The sequence below is a fragment of the Cyprinodon variegatus genome, unplaced genomic scaffold, assembly GCF_000732505.1.
Source record: "Cyprinodon variegatus isolate N-32 unplaced genomic scaffold, C_variegatus-1.0 Scaffold65, whole genome shotgun sequence".
Lineage (NCBI taxonomy): Eukaryota > Metazoa > Chordata > Actinopteri > Cyprinodontiformes > Cyprinodontidae > Cyprinodon > Cyprinodon variegatus.
The window spans coordinates 73572-94166 of record NW_015150518.1 but is presented as its reverse complement, the minus strand read 5'-3'; the positions used below and the strand labels follow the sequence as shown (position 1 = coordinate 94166).

The 20595-nt window shown below is 38.8% G+C and overlaps 1 protein-coding gene across 2 annotated transcripts in view; it reads left to right on the top strand.

Annotated features, from left to right (window-relative positions):
- The window catches only part of dscam (Down syndrome cell adhesion molecule), a 138325-nt gene that overhangs the window by 74143 nt on the left and 43587 nt on the right, over positions 1–20595 (top strand). For both annotated transcript variants that reach the window (XM_015371839.1, XM_015371840.1), the window contains exons 4-11: positions 2719–2865; positions 4292–4570; positions 4702–4977; positions 5210–5506; positions 8131–8406; positions 9182–9460; positions 9588–9707; positions 10927–11106. In XM_015371839.1, the coding sequence (XP_015227325.1) occupies positions 2719–2865; positions 4292–4570; positions 4702–4977; positions 5210–5506; positions 8131–8406; positions 9182–9460; positions 9588–9707; positions 10927–11106 (1854 nt within the window). The remainder of the gene's footprint in view (positions 1–2718; positions 2866–4291; positions 4571–4701; positions 4978–5209; positions 5507–8130; positions 8407–9181; positions 9461–9587; positions 9708–10926; positions 11107–20595) is intronic.

Genomic DNA, 20595 nt, shown 5'->3' with positions numbered 1-20595 from the left:
TGTGAAGCAGGATTCTCCACCATGAACAGAATCAAAAATAAATATGGATCCAGGCTCAAAATGAGCTCCTTGATATGTGCTTTAGAATGGCTTAGTCTCCATTCAAACCAGGTTTAAAGCCTTGCAGGGCAGCATAAAGCCCACTGCTCTCATTAAGACAGATTAAAGAAAGAAACAGTCAGTTCAGGTGTTTTATAAAATATGTGAATCAGGAAATTGTCTATATATCAAACTGAACAATTGTTGTTCTCTACTTAAAAAAACACTTAAGATTTTAAAATGAAAAATGTTCAAATTTTTTTTCATATATATATATTTTTTTTTATTAAAAAAGTCAATGTAAAACATGGAGGCATAAACACCTCATTTTATTTCAGTGTTAAATTCTGTTTAAAGTAACAGATGATAATTGAAAATGTCTCCGGACCTTTACTGGTTGTTTATTTTCTGTATTTGGACCCCGCTGAATTTTAATTGGTTACTCCTGCCCTAGGGTGTGAAATCCTCTGTTTCTAACTAGGTCAACCTTACTTACAGTAGAACCACCATTGCTGTTTGCTGTATATTCCTCCATCGTCTAAACCAGTTGTATATTTTCCTCTGCTCCATGTCTTTCTTAAACCCCCTGAAACTCCAGATACATGCAGTGCGTTCTGTTTGGTTATCCATATTCCCTTATTCTAAGCATGTGCTGTGTGTGCTGGCCCAGCAGTCTTAATCAGTGTTAAACTGGCATGGCAGGACTAAATGAGGGTAATTCAACACCCCATAAAGTCTGCATGATAATGTGTCTCACTGTACCTCCAGAATCCCCCACCATGCAGCAGCCTCATTTGATCACCATCCCTGATAGGCCTCTCCATCATTTGTGACATAAAATACTCTGGCAGCCACCGGCCACAGCGCACATTGCCCCTCATAAATATTGACTACCTCCGTCTTCTTCCACGTGTTCATGCAAATTAGCATTACATTACTGCCATCCGACCCGAGCAGCCGTGCCTTATCAAAGAGCTCTGTGATCCCCAGCTCCTCACACTTTAGTCTGCAGCGGGAGGGGGGAAAAAAAGAAGAAGAGCAGACCTGTGTGCGAGAGTTTCCCCCAGGAGAGAGAGGAAAGAGCGATGAACTACATGATAACGAGCTGTGTTACACTGCTACACAGCACACAGACTTGTCACAGCGTCTCAGAGCTGTTCGGAGCTAAATGGGCTGCAGCAGATGTTTGGTGACTACAATCACACAGGGCTGCGTACCTCACTTGACTTGCAAATATTTGCTAAGTGACTTCAATATTGGTTCTTCTCTGTTTCCTTCTTCTAGTATGTATAAGATGAAATGAATACACGCAGCCGTCTTTCTCTGCTGCAGTCGGTGGCTGTCATGTCTTATTTTATTATCATCATAAAAAAAACCTTAATAAAACTTTAATCCAGCAAGTCTTTTGTTTATTGTATTCATATTTCAATCACAGCTTTTAGACTGGAAATCTATGGTAAAATTGGCCTGTTTTTTTCACATTTGTTTAGGTATTCTACAAATTGCAATTCAGGCTTCGACAAAATCCCTGAACCAGTTCAGCATCCCAAAGAAAAGTCTCTCTCTGTTTGATTGAAATTTGGAAGAACAGTTTGCAAGGAGTTAATATGTCCTGTATATTAAAGAACTTATATACCAGTGAGAGATTCAGTGAGGAAGGTTTTCCACTTTGTTGAAACTTTGCTTTCATACAAGAAAGGTTAAAAGTTTAAAACTTTACTCATAAAAAACAGCTAAATTAATTTTTACTTTAAGTAAATGTTATTTATTAAGAAAAAAGTTAAAATGTACTGAATTCTGTCTAATACACTCCATTCAACCTTAAACCACATTAGACATGAAGTAAAGAACAATAACAAAAACAATCCTTTTTCTTCCTTTAGATTTGACTGATTTATTTCCCCCCTTTTTAAAAAGATGAGGGATTTCTAGTTGCAGCATGGCTGAGGAGGTCTTCTGTATTGTCTTAGGAAAACCCACCACCTGTAGCGGCTTCTACTGTGCCGGTCCTCGGCTCGGTGACGCCGTTTTACTTTTTTTTTATTACAGTATCAGTTGGGTTTCTGGTTTTAGACACAACTAGCGAAATGAAAGATGCACACAGCTTGTTTTATGCCATCTGCTGTGGTCGTTTTGACTCCATAGGAAGCATACTGACTTAACTTTGAGTTTGAAGAATTCAGAAAAGATTATTTCTTTTTGAGAGAAAGTTAAGGTTTTTTTTATAACAAGTTTCTGGTTAAACTGTACAGTAATCAGCTGTAGACATGAATCACTACACTACAGATTTTGAAGTTTCTGTTTTAGTTATTTTCTGCGAGTAACAAGAAGGCAAATCACATAATGAGTCGAACTGTTTTGGAGCTTATTATTGCTTTTAATAAGTTGTTTGTTGTGCAAGACAATTAGGCTGAGCGTGAGTGGAACAGTCGCATGAAGAAAAGCATATATATATTTAGATTTTCTGAAATATTTAAAAGTGTGCAGTCTTTGCAGCCTGGTACACTAACTTAATAGAAAACATAAAATGTGTCACACACAGGCATATAAGGTGCTTATAAATGTCTACTATGTTTCCCTGATTTTATGATTTTATTTTTATTTATTTTTTACATATATCTACACTTAAAAATGTTTGATAGGTTGCTGATTTTGCTTTCTGCATGTGTTTCTTTTCAGTGTCACGGTTTCTAATTACATCCACGGGTGCCCTATATATCCTGGATGTGCAAATGGAAGACGGGCTTTACAACTACAGGTGTATGACACGACATCGGTACACAGGGGAGACCCGACAGAGCAATAGTGCCCGTCTAATTGTCTCAGGTAAGAACCTAGTTTAAGAGCCCTTATCCAATTTGCCAAAATTGATTTTTTAAAAACAGTTTAAGAAGTGGAGATGAGAGCACCAACATGAGTGACAGACAACCCCTCCAATAAAAACAACAAATTAATAATACACAGATCTGAACATAGCAGAGGAAGATATGGCCATACAATTGCGCTTGTGACAAATCATTAAGATAATATCCAAAACAAATAGTTACATTTATTTTGCCAAAAACAAACACAATATCCATCTAACAAAAAGTGCATGCAGTGCATGATGCTGCCAACACCACTAACACTGTCTGTGTAAGTGGGATTCTTTCAGGGCTTGCTTATCTGTGTCTTCACCTTTAAGGAAACGTGGCATAAATGTTCTGATGTGGTTCCCTTTGACAGTTTTCAATGACAGGTCCTAAGGTGATTTTAACTTGGGCTTCTTGTGTGTTCTAACCACACATCTTAGTTCAGACTGAGAACAATGGTAGATTTTTTTACATGTAAAAAAACACATCAAAAATTTATAGAAAATAGCAATGTCTCCACTGTCACTATCTGCCTGTTAATGGTCTCCTTGACCTGTTTCTGTTTTTCTCACTGCGTTCCCAATTAATGGCTGTCTTCATCATACCATTATAAAGTTATATGTAAACCTGACACTTTGTCATTCTCTTGACTGATCTTTGTACATCAGAAATAATTTGTTCCTTAAAGATTTCTCTGCATATGATGAAAGGTATGAAAATGAGCAAATATCAGGAAAATCAAATTGGTAAAGCTGAGCTTTATATCTGATTCTTCATAACTATGTAAAAGTAAAATGGAAACTCATGTTGACTGAAGGATTTGATTTAATCCAACCTTGTTTGAACCTTTTGTTTGAGTTAAGGACTGTGCTCACTTATAAATACAAGTTAAAATCTTCCATTTTCATTTATTTCATTTTCTCTCTAACAGACGTCACTGTTTAATTTTGATTAAGGTATAACACAAGGTTCCTCAGGAAATGAATTATAACTGCATGCATTTTAGGACTATTTCCACGAATCATAAAAATATTTATCTAAAAGAAGATTTATCTGCTTTAGATATGTCTTTCCAACCTGGTTTGTTTACTGGTACAAATAGAGTTTGGGATGAAAAGTTCATCCGTAGCTATAAAGCAGTCATGCATATTGTTAAAGGGGTATTGTCAGTAGGCAATGGGAAACTTGGACACTCAAGGTAAAGCTGAGTTTGAGTTCTCAGCCTGGACCTTTCTACAATATTCACAGAGTCTTTGGTTGATGATTAACAGGTTACGCCCAGACTATGGGCCCACTTAAGAACGAAATGTTCTTCCTACATAAACATGACACATTGGGTAAACTTCAGCCTCTGACCACAAAAACTACAGCTTACAATAACTAACTCTTTGACCCTGCAGATCCAACAAATTCAGCACCACACATACTGGACAGCTTCGAACGTCGGGAGGTGATGGCAAATCATCGAGTGGAGCTGCCCTGCAAGGCCTCAGGCCACCCTGCGCCCAAATACCGTTGGCTAAAGGACAACCGGCCGCTGGAACCAGACACACGCTTTAGACAGAGTGTTACAGGCCTGCTGATTGAAAGAGCCCACTCCAGTGACACAGGGACATATGTGTGTGAGGTGTGGAACAACTACGGAAATGCTGAGGTTGTTGGCAGGTTGCAGGTAAAAGGTCAGTACTCATCGGTATGCGCCTACTTAATGTGGGGACCTTTATCAGTTTTAGTAAATACCTAAGACAATGTTAAAATGCTTTGCCTTTTTTGGTAACCATTAATAAGTGCTGACCTCCCTGTATAACAGAACCTCTAAAGGTGGCAGTGAGTCCGCGGAAGGTGAAGGGCAGCGTTGGAAGCCAAGTTTCCTTGACCTGCAGTGTAACCGGCTCAGAGGAGTATCAGTTATCCTGGTACCGCAATGGAGAGCTCATTTACCCCAGCAACAGTGTCCGGATGACGGGCCAACACAGAGAGAACCTGGTTATGGCTGGCATGGCCAAGAGCGATGGAGGAGCCTATCAGTGCTTCGCCAGGCATGGCAAGATGTCTGCCCAAGACTTTGTTCAAGTGATCCTGGAAGGTCAGAGCTCACAGTAGATCATATAAATGTGAATCTGTGATCTCTGCATGGAATCTCTGTGCACTTTTGACTCCACATATGTGGACTATCACTATTTTGAATAAGTTGCTCTGTCTTTTAAGGTCCAGTACCCTAAATTCTACATTTGTTTTGTAAACTTAGTTTAATAAACAGTTTACAAAACTGATTACTAAAGATCATGTAAGTTTATTAAAACCCTTTTTGTCTCCAGATGGCACCCCAAAGATCCTGGCATCATTCAGCGAGAAGGTCTACAACGTCAATGAGTTTGTGTCGCTGTCGTGTACGGTGAAGGGTACACCCGAGCCCAGGGTGACATGGACTCTGGATGACGAACCGGTCATCCGGGACAGCCGGCACCGCATCTCCTACTACACCAACGCAGAAGGCCACGTGACCAGCCACCTCAACATTACCCAAACCCAGGTCCCTGATGGAGGGGTGTACCGCTGCATCTGCAACAACTCGGCAGGGACGGTTTCGTACCAGGCGCGAATAAACGTAAGAGGTGCTTGTCAGATCAACTCTTCCAGCACACCATCACATACACACATCAACACGTCTTTAGAAAATTCAGTTTTCGATGTCAGTTAAAAAGCACCAAGATGTGCAGATGTTGAAGGAATGCCTTGCTAAGGTTGTTGAAGGGATTGTTTTGTTTTGTGTAAAATCATTACTTTTTTTTTTCGATTGCAGAAGCCTAAATAGATAAATCACACACAAGTAGTTTTTGATAATGGGTCAACTGATAAGGACAGACTCTCATAGATGCAATGAAAGAGAAACCATAGTCGACATAATGTATAATTTGACATAGGGGAGTGGCAGCTTAGTGGTTAGGGCATAGAGCTTGAAATCCTGAGGTTCTGGGTTTAAGCCCCAATCCCAAAGACTGACACTCTGGGCCTCTGAGCAAGACCCTTAATCCCCCACTGCTCCCCGGGTGCCGCACATGGCAGCCCACTGCTGCCCAAGGGGATGGGTTATTTGTAGATGTAAATTTCTCTAATGAGATAAATAAAGTTCAATTATTATTTATTGATATCCCTACATTGATAATTGTTACAAAAACGCATAGGAAAGAAGGAAATACGTGTGAACTAAAGAGCCCAGTTTAGTTGTGACTGCTTTAAAGATATGTGCTTCATTTGCTCATAAAATTACTTTATAAAGTTCCATTAGTCACCGAGGGATTTCTTCCCATAATGTATAGAAATGTGTTGGATGACTTAATGAGAGGGAGAATCAGCAAATTATCAGCAAATTATCAGTGATATGACTGTCATAAAATTTAGGTAACCAAACTTCTGCTCAGTTTGAAGATGTCCAGGAGCCTTTTGTCAGTTCTGTTGGCAGCAGAGCAATCTGCAGTTGGAGCGCTAATACATGTAAGCACCGTGAAGGACCGTTCTCCTAAGCACATTCCAAGTTAGATGCAAAGTGATATTTTTTGTCTGTGTTTTGTATTTGGCCACCATAATTCACTCCCTCCGTTGACTTAGGGCTTTTATGTATGAAGTCAGAATTTTGCCTGTAGGGGCAAACATAATGAATAGGGATGCACGATATAATTGGCCCCCTATCGGTATCGGCCTGTATCGGCCTTAAAACTGAATATCGGACATCGGCCACCCCACCGATATTTAACCCGATATTTGATCAGCTTCTGAGTTTCTAAAGTCTAAAAAAAAAATAAAAAAAATACTACTTCTTCCTCACAAACTTATTTTTTACAGACTTAGAAACTTTTAAAGACGAGGGAAAAATATTGATACATTAAAATATCCCAATATCTTCATATGCTGATATATTGCCATTTAAAAACACCATATCAATCTCTTTTACTAATGAAATATTGCTATATGTCATCGTTATGCTACAAAATCCTCCGAAAATTCACAAAATTTTGCCATATTTTTACATGTTGATATATTGACGCGGTATCTGTTTTACTAACAAAATCTCACAAGAATTTGCAAAATATCACGAGAGTTTGTAACAGAACAATGAAATTTCACGAGATTTTGAAAGTAAAATAGATCGATACCGCGTTTTTAAAAATCTATTTGATATCAGCATATGAAAATATATTTGAGTATATTATTTTTCAAAGTGTCAGAAATGGATAACAAAACTGCTATTTTCAATGACTACTTATTTTTGTCCAGCTTTAACATCGGTATCGATATCGGTTATCGGCTACATGAGTTTTAAAATATCGGCATATCGGATATCGGCCAAAATCCCAATATCGTGCATCCCTAATAATGAATACTCATATGTGCAATTTTATTAAAACACATCCAGATGCACATTCAGGTGCAGGTTCAATACCGTAACCCCCCAGTATATCAGAAGCATTAGTTAATGCTCCTTCTATGCACTTTCTTGCTTTTTATGCATCTGTAGATTTTCTTCTACTTGCATGTCGACCTGTTTCTCTGTGCTATTGTCAACTTTTGTCACTTTGAGGGTGGATCAATCTGAGAAGCTAAACTGCCTGTAATTGGAAATCCTGCCTTTTAGGAAATCCTGCCCCTTGACGCTGTACTCTTATCTTCCTAGTTGCAGATACTAATGTTAGCAAAGTATCTTATAGGCTAATAGGTGTTCTGTTAAAGAGTTAAAGTTGGTCCGGTTGTCTCCGATGTTAGTCTGTGGTTAACTTTTAAAGAAAACGGAAGGGCTGCATTCATTAGTATCAACAGTTCCCCTTGCTTTCCAAGTTACAGGTAGAACTACTAACAGAAAGAAAACAGTGTTTATATGAATAATCCTTTAGATTGATCAATAACTTTACAGAGCCAAAATACAAATCGGGATTAGAATTCAGGGAACATTTAGATTTTTGAACAAACTTGGAAAGAAAATGTATGAAAAGAAAGAAAGAAAGAAAGTCAGAGTTGTTATGTTTTTGTTTTACTTTCAACCTTTTCAATTATACTTAACAAGGCATTCTGGAACCTAATTAGAGATCTATTTTTTCTTTCCTTGCTCTTTGAATTAAGAAGGCATATAAAATCTATTTTGCCTTAAGAAAAAAAAAAACACAACATGACACAGTTATCATTCAGTCAACCCCCAAGCCTCAAAATCATTTTAAGAGAGTTCTCTCTCCAATGTGTCCTCAAGGGCCTGCCAGCATCAGACCAATGAAAAACCTCACTGCCATTGCTGGGCGGGACATGTACATCCACTGCCGCGTCATTGGGTACCCTTACTATTCCATCAAGTGGTACAAGGACTCCAATTTGCTGCCATATAACCACAGGCAGCGAGCCTTCGAGAACAACGGCACTCTGAAGCTGTTTGATGTGCAGAAGGATGTGGACGAAGGAGAATACACGTGTAACGTGCTGGTGCAGCCTCAGCTGTCCACTCACCAGAGTGTCTATGTTACTGTAAAAGGTAAGAAGACCCCCGTCTGATTAGTTTCCAGCTGTAATATCATGCAGTTGGATTCATCCGGCAGGGTTAAGAATATACAGGCATATAGAGCTTGATCTGTGTGACATACTCAATAAAACAGACACACATTGCTGATAGCAAAGCTCCATCTCCATCAATGCAGCCAGCCAGTTCATCTGGAGCTCATCTAAATATTCATCGGTGCTGAGTATACAGCCAGATGATGATAACCTCAGATGACTCTCTTTTCTCAATGACGCTGCATAATTTGAAACATCGGATGGGTAAATGTGACCCCTCCCTCTCTATGTCGGGCCTTGACGAGCTAACGAGTGTGCAAAGGGGGGAAATCACACAGTGTAGGCAAAAGCTACACTGCGATTCCACCTCGGCTAATTTGCCTCTCGGCTGCTTAGCATTCCTCTGCTTCTGAGAGGGAATCCCCAGGAGCCTATTATGCCTATTTTGTTGTGAATTGAATAAGCGCTGAAGTGCTGCTTATTCCAGTGCTATTTTAAATCATTAATTTTCCAAAGGATTGGGTTCTCACGATGGTTTCAGTGTCCCCAGATGGAAGAAGGGGAGTAAATATACATTTTATACATGTTGTTGGAGAAGTATTACATGTGGAGAGAACTGATTACATTTCTTAAGCATTTATATTTACACAAAATACAAATCTGTGATATAAAGAGATGTGCTGATGTTAAACGTTGGTTAAAACCTTGTAAAACATGTTGCTGCAGGGGAATAAATAAGCATGTCTCTTTCACAGTCCCCCCTACCATCCAGCCATTTGAGTTCCCACGGTTTTTCATCGGCCAGCGAGTCTTCATCCCCTGCGTTGTCATGTCAGGCGACCAGCCCGTCTCCATCACCTGGCAAAAAGATGGCAGGCCTATCCCAGCCAGCCTGGGCGTCACCATGGACTACATAGATTTCACAACCTCACTGCGCATATCCAACCTCACGCTGGCCCACAATGGCAACTACACCTGCATCGCCAGCAATGAAGCCGCTGCCGTGGAGCACCAGAGTCAGCTCATCGTCCGAGGTGAATAGGGGTGGGAGATGCGATGGGGAGGGAGTGCAGATGTGATGATAAGATGCAAACAGTAGAAGTGGCTCTTAAACTAAATCACATTTGAGTATCAATAACCTGCAAGCTATTTTATTTCTAGTTCCTCCAAAATTTGTGGTTCAACCAAAGGACCAGGATGCCATCTATGGAAAAGCAGTGATCCTAAACTGCTCAGCGGAAGGTTATCCAGTTCCTACCATTCAGTGGGAGTACTCAAAAGGTAATCAAACACCTGACTGAACAACCATTTCTCTATAAGAATTAAATCAGATGTTTTTTGGTGTAAAATACTTTAAATCAACAACTTGGTGCTATTCCACAGCATTGATGTTAGTAAGGCATTGTGTCATTTAAATGACATTCTAGAGGGGAATTTTGCCTGATTGTCTTTAAAACAAACATAGATCTACAGCCTTATGAGGTTCACACATGAAAACATGCACCTACATTCCCAGAACAAACAGAAAGCTCAGAATCAATCAGGGTTTGACAATTGCTAAATATGTATACCCAACACACTTGAGCTGTCCTGTTTTGACTTTTCATTCTAAAGCAAAAATATTTTACTGCTATGTAAGGCTTGTTCAGGTTCTTGAGAACTTCCAATTTTAATTTTCTCAACTAATATAAATAATTAAAGTAAATAAAACTGTGGAAAGGAGGAAAAATATATATATATTTTCAAAAAAAGGTGTCTTGCTGAACAATTTTCAATGCAAATCTCTCTGCACGCTCAATCAGACTGGATAATGTTTATGAAGAGCAGTTATCAAGTTTAACAATGGAATCCCATTTTAATTAAGCTCTGGCCTTTAAGTGGGACATTCTAAGACATGAATGTGTTTTAATCTTAACCAGTTAGATTTTCATAACAAGGTAATTCCTCTATTGGGCATCCAGGAATCTGTTCTAGAAATATCACAACCCAGTGATATGCATCTAACATGTATTCTTATATCATTGCTCTTTTTTTTAATCAATACACTGTCATTTGTATTAAAAATGAAAATAACTAAAAAAAATGTAAATATCTTTCTTATCTATAATGATTCTTCTAGTTCACAGCTCAATGATAGTTGTTCTTTCTATGACTTGGTTCCCCTATTATACTCTCATTTTCATACTGGCTTGTTTCCATGATCTAAACCATTTCATTCTAGCTCTGGTTTTATGTTGCACCCAAATAAATCTCAGATGTTGGAAAAAATAAATAAATAAAAATTAAATCCCTATATTGTCCCACAATGGGGAACTTCACTCTATGCATTTGACCTTGACCTTGAGCAGTGGGCTGCCATTGTGCGGTGCCCGGGTTCAAAATGTGCAAAATGCAACTAACTTATCTAACAGTTTTCCACACATTTATAAAATATTGTCTTTGTTGCTTGCATCTTCCAGTCCCACCCAAATGAACTTTTTTCCCTGTTTTTTTCTGACAGGTGCCGGGGTGCCTCAGTTCAAACCCATAGCCCTGAACTCAGGCTTTCGAATCGAAGTTCTGGTGAACGGCTCTCTACTTATCAAGCATGTGTTGGAGGAGGACAGTGGCTTCTACCTTTGCCGAGTCAGCAATGATGTCGGGGCCGATGTTAGCAAGTCCATGTATCTGAACGTCAAAAGTAAGTCTTGTCTTCCAATATCAAATAGAGAAAAGCTTTAATAGGAGATGGTGGTTTAAACCTCTCTGATAATGTTCAAGTAAAATGTTAATGCAGTATAATGGAGGCTGCTCTGTGCTTTCTGTTAAAGTGCAGAATTTTTTTGCTGAGTGAGTAACAGAGGATTTTTAGGTTCTTTGGATTAAGCGCTGAATTCTGCTTAGAGCCAGAAACTGCCATAATGATGTTTCTGAGGCGTTAATGTGGGGCAGGCATTTTAGAGGACTGTAGAGATTAGCTGTACCTTGTTTTTGCTAAAACGCAGAGGAACTTTCTTCATAACAGCCATGAAGAAAGTCCCAGTATATTAAAACATATGGAATATCATACATTTTTTATGCAGGCACAGTGTGCCATCTCCAGCTTTATTCTGGCTGGATGCATATTTTGATCAGTCATTGCTAGATGAGGCTTATGACCCGATGTTCTTATCAACCCTGAGCAGAGGATTTCCTGCTGAGATCCTCGCCGTCTGCCAAACCATAGAATTTCTCTCTAACTCTCCTGTCTTGCTAAAGACTCACAGCTGGAACTTACGGTTTAACTGAATGTTTAAATAGCAGTATGTTTTATACAGTATTTTTATTGTTTGTCATGGCCTCTTTAAAGCCTTCCTGCAGTTTTGCCATCCAAATGAAGTCCTGACTTTGACTCACTCACTCTCTCCTATTTCTTTGAAGTGGACTTTTTGGGTTCCTTTGGATCATTTTCTTGCATCAGAAGAAGCTTGAAATGCAGATTGCCAAGTAGAAAATGTCCTCACAGCACGTTTTCTGTGTGATTCTGTGTTATTCTTGAGGACAAATGTGCGAAGTTGTGGAAAAACCTATAGAGGCATTTCTTGCAAGAGAATTTTCAAATTTATTTAACGTCCTCAGATGGAGAGATATAACTCTGACTGGGCAAAGCTCAGTACATACATTTATACCGTTTAAAAATCCCAACACACACACTCCCCCCAGGGGAACCAACCCACCCCCTGCATAAAGAACTTTCTCACACTTGAACATTATTAACAAAATAACATATAACAAAATAACAGTCCTCCCCTTCATGCCATGAAGGCAGCTGTGTAACTTATTTTTATCTTTCATGACTTTCGTTTGGAGCCTGTGAGGTTAAGAACGGACACGCCACAAGATTTTTTTACTCCACAAATGCAACAGGACACAAATTTTTCAAAAATTTCGGTCTTAGTCCTCCATATAATTTCACCAAAGTCCTGGGGATAGTTGATATGTTCTTTGGCAGATTTTTAGTGAACCTTTTCTGTTCTATCATTCAGCACCGCTTCTGACCTTTGAACTTTTTTGCCTTTATCTTTACTTTATCATTAAGAAATGTTCCATGTTTTTCTTTTTTTTTTTTTTTTTTTTTTGGATGATGACCCCAAACTGCACTTGTTTTAGTCCCAGAACCTTAGAAATAGATTCAAAGCCTGTGGGATAATTGGTATTTTTATGCTTGTTCCTGTTTTGTAAATTAACATCATGTAGAGAGAGGTTCTACAATTGATTTTTTTTTATTCTACTCGCCTGGCTGTGATAATAATAATAATACATTTTATTTAACAGCGCCTTTCTGGACACTCAAAGTCACTTTACAGAAAATACAAAAAATAAATAAAAAGAAAGATGAAAATACAAATATACAAATACAGGAACATAAAAACAGTTATGGATGGGGAAAAGAGCAGCGTATTCACAGATAAGCGAGCTGGAACTAATAGGTTTTGAGTCTGGCTTTGCATAAGGGGAGAGAGTCAATACTGCGGAGGTCGGGAGGAAGTGAGTTCCAGAGCTGACAAATTGAGCTGCGGGTACAGTGAGGTGGATGGAGGAGGATCTAAGGGAGTGCAATGTGAAGGAGGTCTGACAGATATGGAGGAGCAAGGTTATGGATGATCAACTAAAGATCTGAGATGATAAGATTTCTATTTACATCCAGGTTGCTTTGGGTAACTTTTTCTAATTACTTTTTTTGTGTATTTACTAATTTTTATATACTAATATGAAAAATGTGACACAAAATGTAAGGGAGATAGCACCTGTTGACGGTGCTGTACTTCTTATTTTCTATATATCTGCAGTCCAATTTCAGAATAATGCAAATTGGAATCTGCCTAAAGATTGAATTATTGATATGAAAATAAAAAAAATAAAAAATATGCAGAGGAACTAAATGTTATTTAGCATAAATGCACCTAAAATCTTTTCCAAGAATGAAGCTTTATGTAAAACTATAAACAGATGGGATTGAACTCCTTTATACATCCTGGCTTTTCATACATGTTATTGAAACCTGTTATTACATTTTTTTTTCTCTTTGCATCTCTGTCTCCCTGAGCCGATGACCCATCTCTTTCATGTCTATTTTGTTTCTCTTTGTAGGATCATAAAATTATGATTAAAAGTAAAGTTTAAAAAAAAACAATTATTCATAACCCAATTGAGGTTTAAAATAATCTTTCATTTTACCCAACATGTTGGTGATTTTTGGAAGGAAAGTTAAATCTGAAAGAAAATCTCTGAATGGACGCAATTACCTTCCACTGCACTTTAATTTAGATAGCTTCTGTCCAAACTTTATTTATTCATTTTTTAGTAATATCCACCTGTATATTATATTCGGTACATTTAGTTCATAACACTAGTTATCTATAAATTATATTCATTATTTATATTAGTATTCATCTCTATACTCATTCAGCAGAAAACCCATGTCCTGTATTTATGGAACCATTATTTATCCTGCACTTGCTGCTATTGCACTTCTGGTTAGACCTAAACTGCATTTCGTTGCCTTGTACCTAAACCTGTGTAATGAAAATAAAGTTGAATCTAATCTAATCTAATCTAAAGATCCAGATGATAGAAATGAGGCCTTTCAACCTCAAAGGTCTGAAAGTCAACATGAAAGAAAAGCTGTTAAAAAAATATCAGAGGAAAGGTGTCAAATCTGATCAGAAATGAATATGGGGAACGTTTAACTTTCAACTCTTTAGGGGAATCAGCATGTTTTGGCTTAATTTTTGAACAATTGTCATCTACAGGAGTTTTCACAGAAAAGATGAAATTCTGAACAGTGGAGGTATTTTGTCATTTTATCCACTAAGCTGTAAAACCTACAGGTGAGCAAAGGTTCAGTCAGTGAACACAGCATGTGGATGCTGAAGAGGGGATGCGTTCAAGGCAGATGGAAAAAACACAAAGCAGACTCGGCTCATGGCAGCAGTTCTACTTTGCATTGATGTAGATGAGAGCATTTTTATCGTATAAACTGTGAAAAGATTAAAAAAATCCCACATGAACGATTTACTAAGTGTAGGCTGCTGCGTTCACATTGCAGTTTTTAATTATTTCCAGCAAAGTATCATGAAGCTGCTTTCTCTGCTTAAACTTCTTTCACATCTAGCACATTATTGTTATGGTGTCAAAATGGAATCTGAAACCTTGCTTTCATATCGCAGTTTTCTGGCCTTTTTGTGAGTCTGTTTGTTGTCCCTTGTGCACGCTCTCTGCTCCTGAGCCATCTTGCTTTTGTGGCACTTTTGTGTCTCCTTTGTAACAGGGAGCCCCCCTGGGCACCAGGAGAGCCACACCTTGCTGTAGGTCCCCTGTGTGTGAGTGTGTGTGCATACAGACAAGATGCTCATTAACCTTTGAAACTTCTCCCTTTGTTTTGTGGACCATCTGAGGCTCTTATGTTGTGCTGTTTACTCAGGACATCCTACACCACTCATGCAACGGTTGCTACTTAAGATGCTTAGGAGCCAATTAGACAGAAATGCAGGCTGACGTTTGCTGAAGTGCTTATGTGATGGATAGTATGGTGTGCTCCGTGTGCTATTGGCTGTCCAAATGTGGTTTGATGTGTGAGTAAACATACAGGAGAAAATCAATAGAGCAAATCTGAGATGTATGGAACTGATGTATGCATGACAGAGATGCTCTCAGGTGAGCAAACAAGTACACACAAAGGCACCCATTTCACACAGGACGGCGCCGTTTAACACAAAGGACCCAATCCGGTGCAGCATGCTGCAACCATTACAAAAGAATAATGGCCCAGAAGACTCAGCTTGCACTTCCCATAGATCCCTCTCTGCCGCGCTATTGTGGAGGACTCCCCAGGAAATGAATTGCCCCTATTCTGATGTCATAACTTGGCACTTTCATTGTTATGAGTGTGTGTGCACAGGCTAATGTTTCGTCATAATATACCATGCATCATATGCCAGGTGCACTTCCAGCCAGCGGAATCGGCTTGCCCTTGCTGCGCCAGAATTAAATGGCGTGATTGCATGAATGGACTCTTGTGTTGATGTTTGTTTAGCCTCAGCTTCCTTTTCTGTGCTCCATTTTAGTGCAGTCCCCACATTGGCTGCAGGTGGAGGCTGGAATTAATAATTTGAACACAATTTCCAGTCAAGCATCCCTGCTGTGGATCCAAAACAGATGCAGTGGAGTCATTTCATTACCAATGCACAGTGGATGCTATCAGAGTCAGTCAGCAGCCACTCAATGTTTATCAGGGCCAATTAAGACCAATCAAGCCTGCTAGACATCATAATATCTTAACGGTGATGTGTTCAGAGTCTATAACGAGACTTCAGTGCTAAGTAGTCTCATGGTCACTGAGCCGTCTCTATAGCAGTCTGACCTTTTAAAAAGTTAGATTTTAACCCCCCTGAACTTTTTCTTTTATGCGTCAAACCAACATACAGTAATATATAGGAAAAAAAACAAAAAATGTATATACAGTTTCCTCTTATTTCTTTTGCAGTGGATAGCAACACCGCCTTGCAGCAAGAAGGTTGCAGGTTTGCTTCCCGGCCTAGGGTGTTTCTGAATGGAACTTTGCATGCTCTCCCTGTGCATATGTGGGTACTCTGGCTTTCTCCCACACCCCAGATTTGTGTCCGATCTTCTCCTTCCAAGAGCCGCCAATAACCCTTTAGGACCCATAAAGTCATGTATGTGGTTTTCAGAGATATCCGGTCTGCTCTGTTAAATCTGAGAAATCAAACATGCTAGATTGCCTACACCCGATATTCAGTAGTGTGTAGTGTCCACAGAGTCAAGCGTAAGCAAAGCAGTAACTGGAGTTTGAAAAACAGACTTCTGCGGCTTGATGCTGTGTATCAGATGGGCTCATCTGGAAGATGCTGCATCCAAGCCGTGATCTCTCCTCTTCCATAAATCAATGACAATATGACCATGGCTGTATGCAAAGGTTCTATAGTCTACTAGGTTTAAATGAAAAGTCAGCAGAATAATTTTTTTTAAGAACAAAGTGAATGTGCTCTGATCACTCCATTTAAATATTTTGTTACTGGATTGTGGTGAAAAGCAGATTCTTCCTTGATTAACTTAAAATACCAAACCTTGACAGCTAAACATGTTTGAATTTATATTGTAGCACTTGTAGTTTTCCCTACCTATAGATCACTTTATACTTATTTCCAGATGCCGTAAACAGCAGCAGGACATCCCTGAGTGATTGGCTGAATTAGGGAGCTGTTGCTGGAGCTTCTCAGACCTGGCGCCCGCCGGTGTTTAGCAGTCTGCTGCTGGAAACAGATACAGAATAACTAAAGCAAGGGTTAAAACTCTGGTGAACCAACTTCAAAGGACTTTATTGTCTTTTACAGAACGTTCTAGGAACTTGTTAAATGTTTAAAATAAAACATTTAACAAATTTTTAAAAAGTGCTAGGATAGTTATCATTGATGATGTGTGAGTTTATTACACATTAATATTAGCTGCCTGTAGCATGTCAGAACTGATCTTTAAGACAGTTTCTCTGTCCAAATATGAAGTTATTATCTTCATTTTGTACGTGGCAAAGATTTGGGAATGGAATGAGAGCCGTGTCCTTCAGCTTAGAACACAGTGTAATTTTTAATAAGGCTGAAGCCATGGATGTCTATTCATCTGCTAACGTGAGTGATGTAATGATGTGATGATTTGGCAGACTGGAGATGTATAAAATGCCTTTTTAACTGTTAATCAGGGCTACTTCTGTAATTCTAAGCAACTTCTCTGATCTGAGTAACATTACGATTTCTATAAAAATCTGTTGTCATGTCTCATGGTTAATCAATACATATAAGTTATGAAGTGTTATTTAAAGGAGAATTCCGGTTTTTAACACTTTTAGCCCATTTTCTGTAGTGTCCAGGATGAAATCGAATGATCGACACCAAAATTTTGACAATTGGTCCTGTCTCTGCTTTTTGGCTCATTTAGAATCCACCCCTGGCTGCTTCAGAATGGCTTCCATAGTGCATGTCCGATAATGTCCTTAAAACAACCTTAAACGTTCTTTTTTTTTAAATATGCTACTCACCGGGTCGTCAGCGCTGTTCAATGACGTTCCAAAAAAAGTTTCGTAAAGAAAAAACGTTCCTGTAGTGTTTTATTTAGCATTTTGTAAATCCCATTGAGTTCTGTTGGAATAGTCAATATTCCCCTGCCACCGGAAACGGAAATGGAGCCTGTTTACACAGTTGTAGTCTTTTCGCTTCACTCTGTGTACTCCGACGTCGAGGTGCTAACGTCTCTGTTAAACACTTTAAAAAACTCTGAAAATGGAATACGAAAGGTGGATTCTTGATTCTCGACGTCGGAGTACACAGAGTGAAGCGAAAAGACTACAACTGTGTAAACAGGCCCCATTTCCGTTTCCGGTGGCGGAGGGATATTGACTATTCCAACAGAACTCAATGGGATTTACAAAATGCTAAATAAAACACTACAGGAACGTTTTTTCTTCACGAAACTTTTTTTGGAACGTCATTGAACAGCGCTGACGACCCGGTGAGTAGCATATTTTAAAAAAAGAACGTTTAAGGTTGTTTTAAGGACATTATCGGACATGCACTATGGAAGCCATTCTGAAGCAGCCAGGGGGTGATTCTAAATGAGCCAAAAAGCAGAGACAGGACCAATCGTCAAAATTTTGGTGTCGATCATTCGATTTCATCCTGGACACTACAGAAAATGGGCTAAAAGTGTTAAAAACCGGAATTCTCCTTTAAAGAGTTTTTCCTGAGTGATCTCTTTTCAGGAAAAAGAACTGGAGGAGGAAAGCTCCAAGGTTTAGACATACAGAGAATATCTTTAACACAAGGTTACGTCTTTTTCAGTTTTTTGCACTGGGACACTTCAGGATTATGCACTGTCTCACGTCTCTCACATAACATCTTAGTAAAAGTCATTAAAGATTATCTCTGTAAGGTGACAAAATATAAAAGGTTAAAAAAGGATGAATCTCTGAATTAGAAGCTCTGAATAAGGAAGTCTCCTCTACTCTACTAGTGAACCTGTGTGTATCCACCACTGCTCTGTTTAGCACTACTTCCTGGCTACAGGCGTACTGTTGCTATCGTTCTCCATGTCCAAGCAAATTGTGCAGCTAAGAGAATTATTTCAGTACATTGCAGGCGGCCAGTGAACCAGTCGTTGATGTGTGATTTCTGTGCTTTTTTTCCGTCTCCCAGCCCCCATCCAGGCTGTCCCCACTGCTGCACCCACTTACAGTTTGTCCTTGGGGCAAAAAGCTACATGTTCACTTTCCATCATCTAGAACTCTGTCAGAATCAGAATAAGAATCAAGTTTATTGCCAAGTAGGTTTGCACTTACAAGGAATTTGACTTGGTGTTGATGGTGTAGATAAATTAGATATATATACAGAATACAGAATCAATGGCTATATACAACATAAAACATACTATATACAATATATAGTATATGGCTATATACCATATACACAACAGACTCTGTGTGTGTACCTACAATGTGAGGGAAGTATTTTGAAAAATATCCTACATGCGAAGACTTACAGGTACATATGGGGACATTCAACTGGTCCCTATATGATAAAGTTCTGTTCTTTGAGTTGAGGTTAGGTTTAGGACTAAGGTGTGAATTCAGTTTAGGTTAGGATTAGGTACATCTTGGTAATAGTTAGGGTTAGGGTAAGGGTCTGGGTTAGGCCATATAAAATGAATGCAAGCCAATGAAATGTTCCCATATGTCATGAAAACAAAGCTGTGTGTGTGTGTGTTGATATAATGCAGGAGGTCTGGAGATGCTACATTGGTGTAGATTGTAGGTCCTGAAAGGGGGAGGGAGAGAGGCAGTATCAGTGTCACGGGGGTATCTTTGCCTTGTTGATAAGGCTGGTAGCGGATGGGAAGAAACTGTTTTTGTGGCATGAGGTTTTGGTCCTGATGGACCACAGCCTCTTGCCAGAGGGAAGTGACTGAAATAGTTTCTGGCCAGGGTGCGAGGGATTAGCCACAACCTCCCGGCACGCCTCAGAGTCCTGGAGGTGTACAGATCCCAAAGAGATGGAAGATTGCAGCCAATCTAGTTCTCTGCAGACAGGATGACACGCTGTAGTCTGTTGTTGTCCTTGGCGGTGCCAGGGTGGCCCCTGGCTCAATTTATAGACTCCCCAAATAATGGACAACATATTTGTAAGGAGGAGAAGATGGTGTAGCAGATAATATATAAAATGTGTCAAAAAATGTGTAAAATTGTGTATTATAAGAAAGATATACTTAGAAATACTTTCAAGTGAAAATAAAACATTGGTAACTAACTTTGTGTGGTAATTTAAATGTTGGTTATTTAGTGTAGCAACATTTAAAGTAATTAGCGGGGCTTGAAATTCAAACCCTTTGACTGCATAGAAAACATCTGGCACTAATATTGCCGCTAATATCTAATAATAAAATCTTGGAATTTAATACTTGTACGCACTAAGGTGAATGCCACCATTTTTATGCTGTACATGAACACATCATTGTAATTGTTCTTTAGGTCCATAACAATTACACACCTGACAACAGCCAATCAGATTAGTAAATCATCACTTACCATTTTTGTTGGTTCTTTGGTTAACCAATTTAAATGGTTTATCCAAAACCAATGGCTTGGTCAGTTTCTGACCAATATATTGGCTAATCTAAGAAAAATTGGTTTTACCAAATAGCTTGGTTATTTTTACAGTGTGCTTTTAGAGTATAGAGTGCTGTATAGAGTTCACAATATGCAGCGTTAGCCATGGCAACAACATCCATGTTTTGATTTCAGCAATAAATTCCAGAAAATGATTTTTCAGGAGTGCTGCTCATCCTGTTATTTTGAAACATTGCATTGGAAGAGCTTGACTGAAACAGCAAAATTTCAACTGACTAAATTTCACAAAAAACGTTTTTTGCCTCTTGATGTAATTTTTGACTTAAAAAAAAATAAAACAGTTAATTCTGCTAAAGAGCACATGGAAAATGTCATGTGACATCACTAACGTAAACTGAATCTTACGTCAACATGCGCAGGACATTTGGATGACAACCACTACATTTGTATATAAAACTGAATATCATCAGCATAAAATGAAAGGCAATAGCATTTCTCTGGAGGAATGAATGAGCTAAG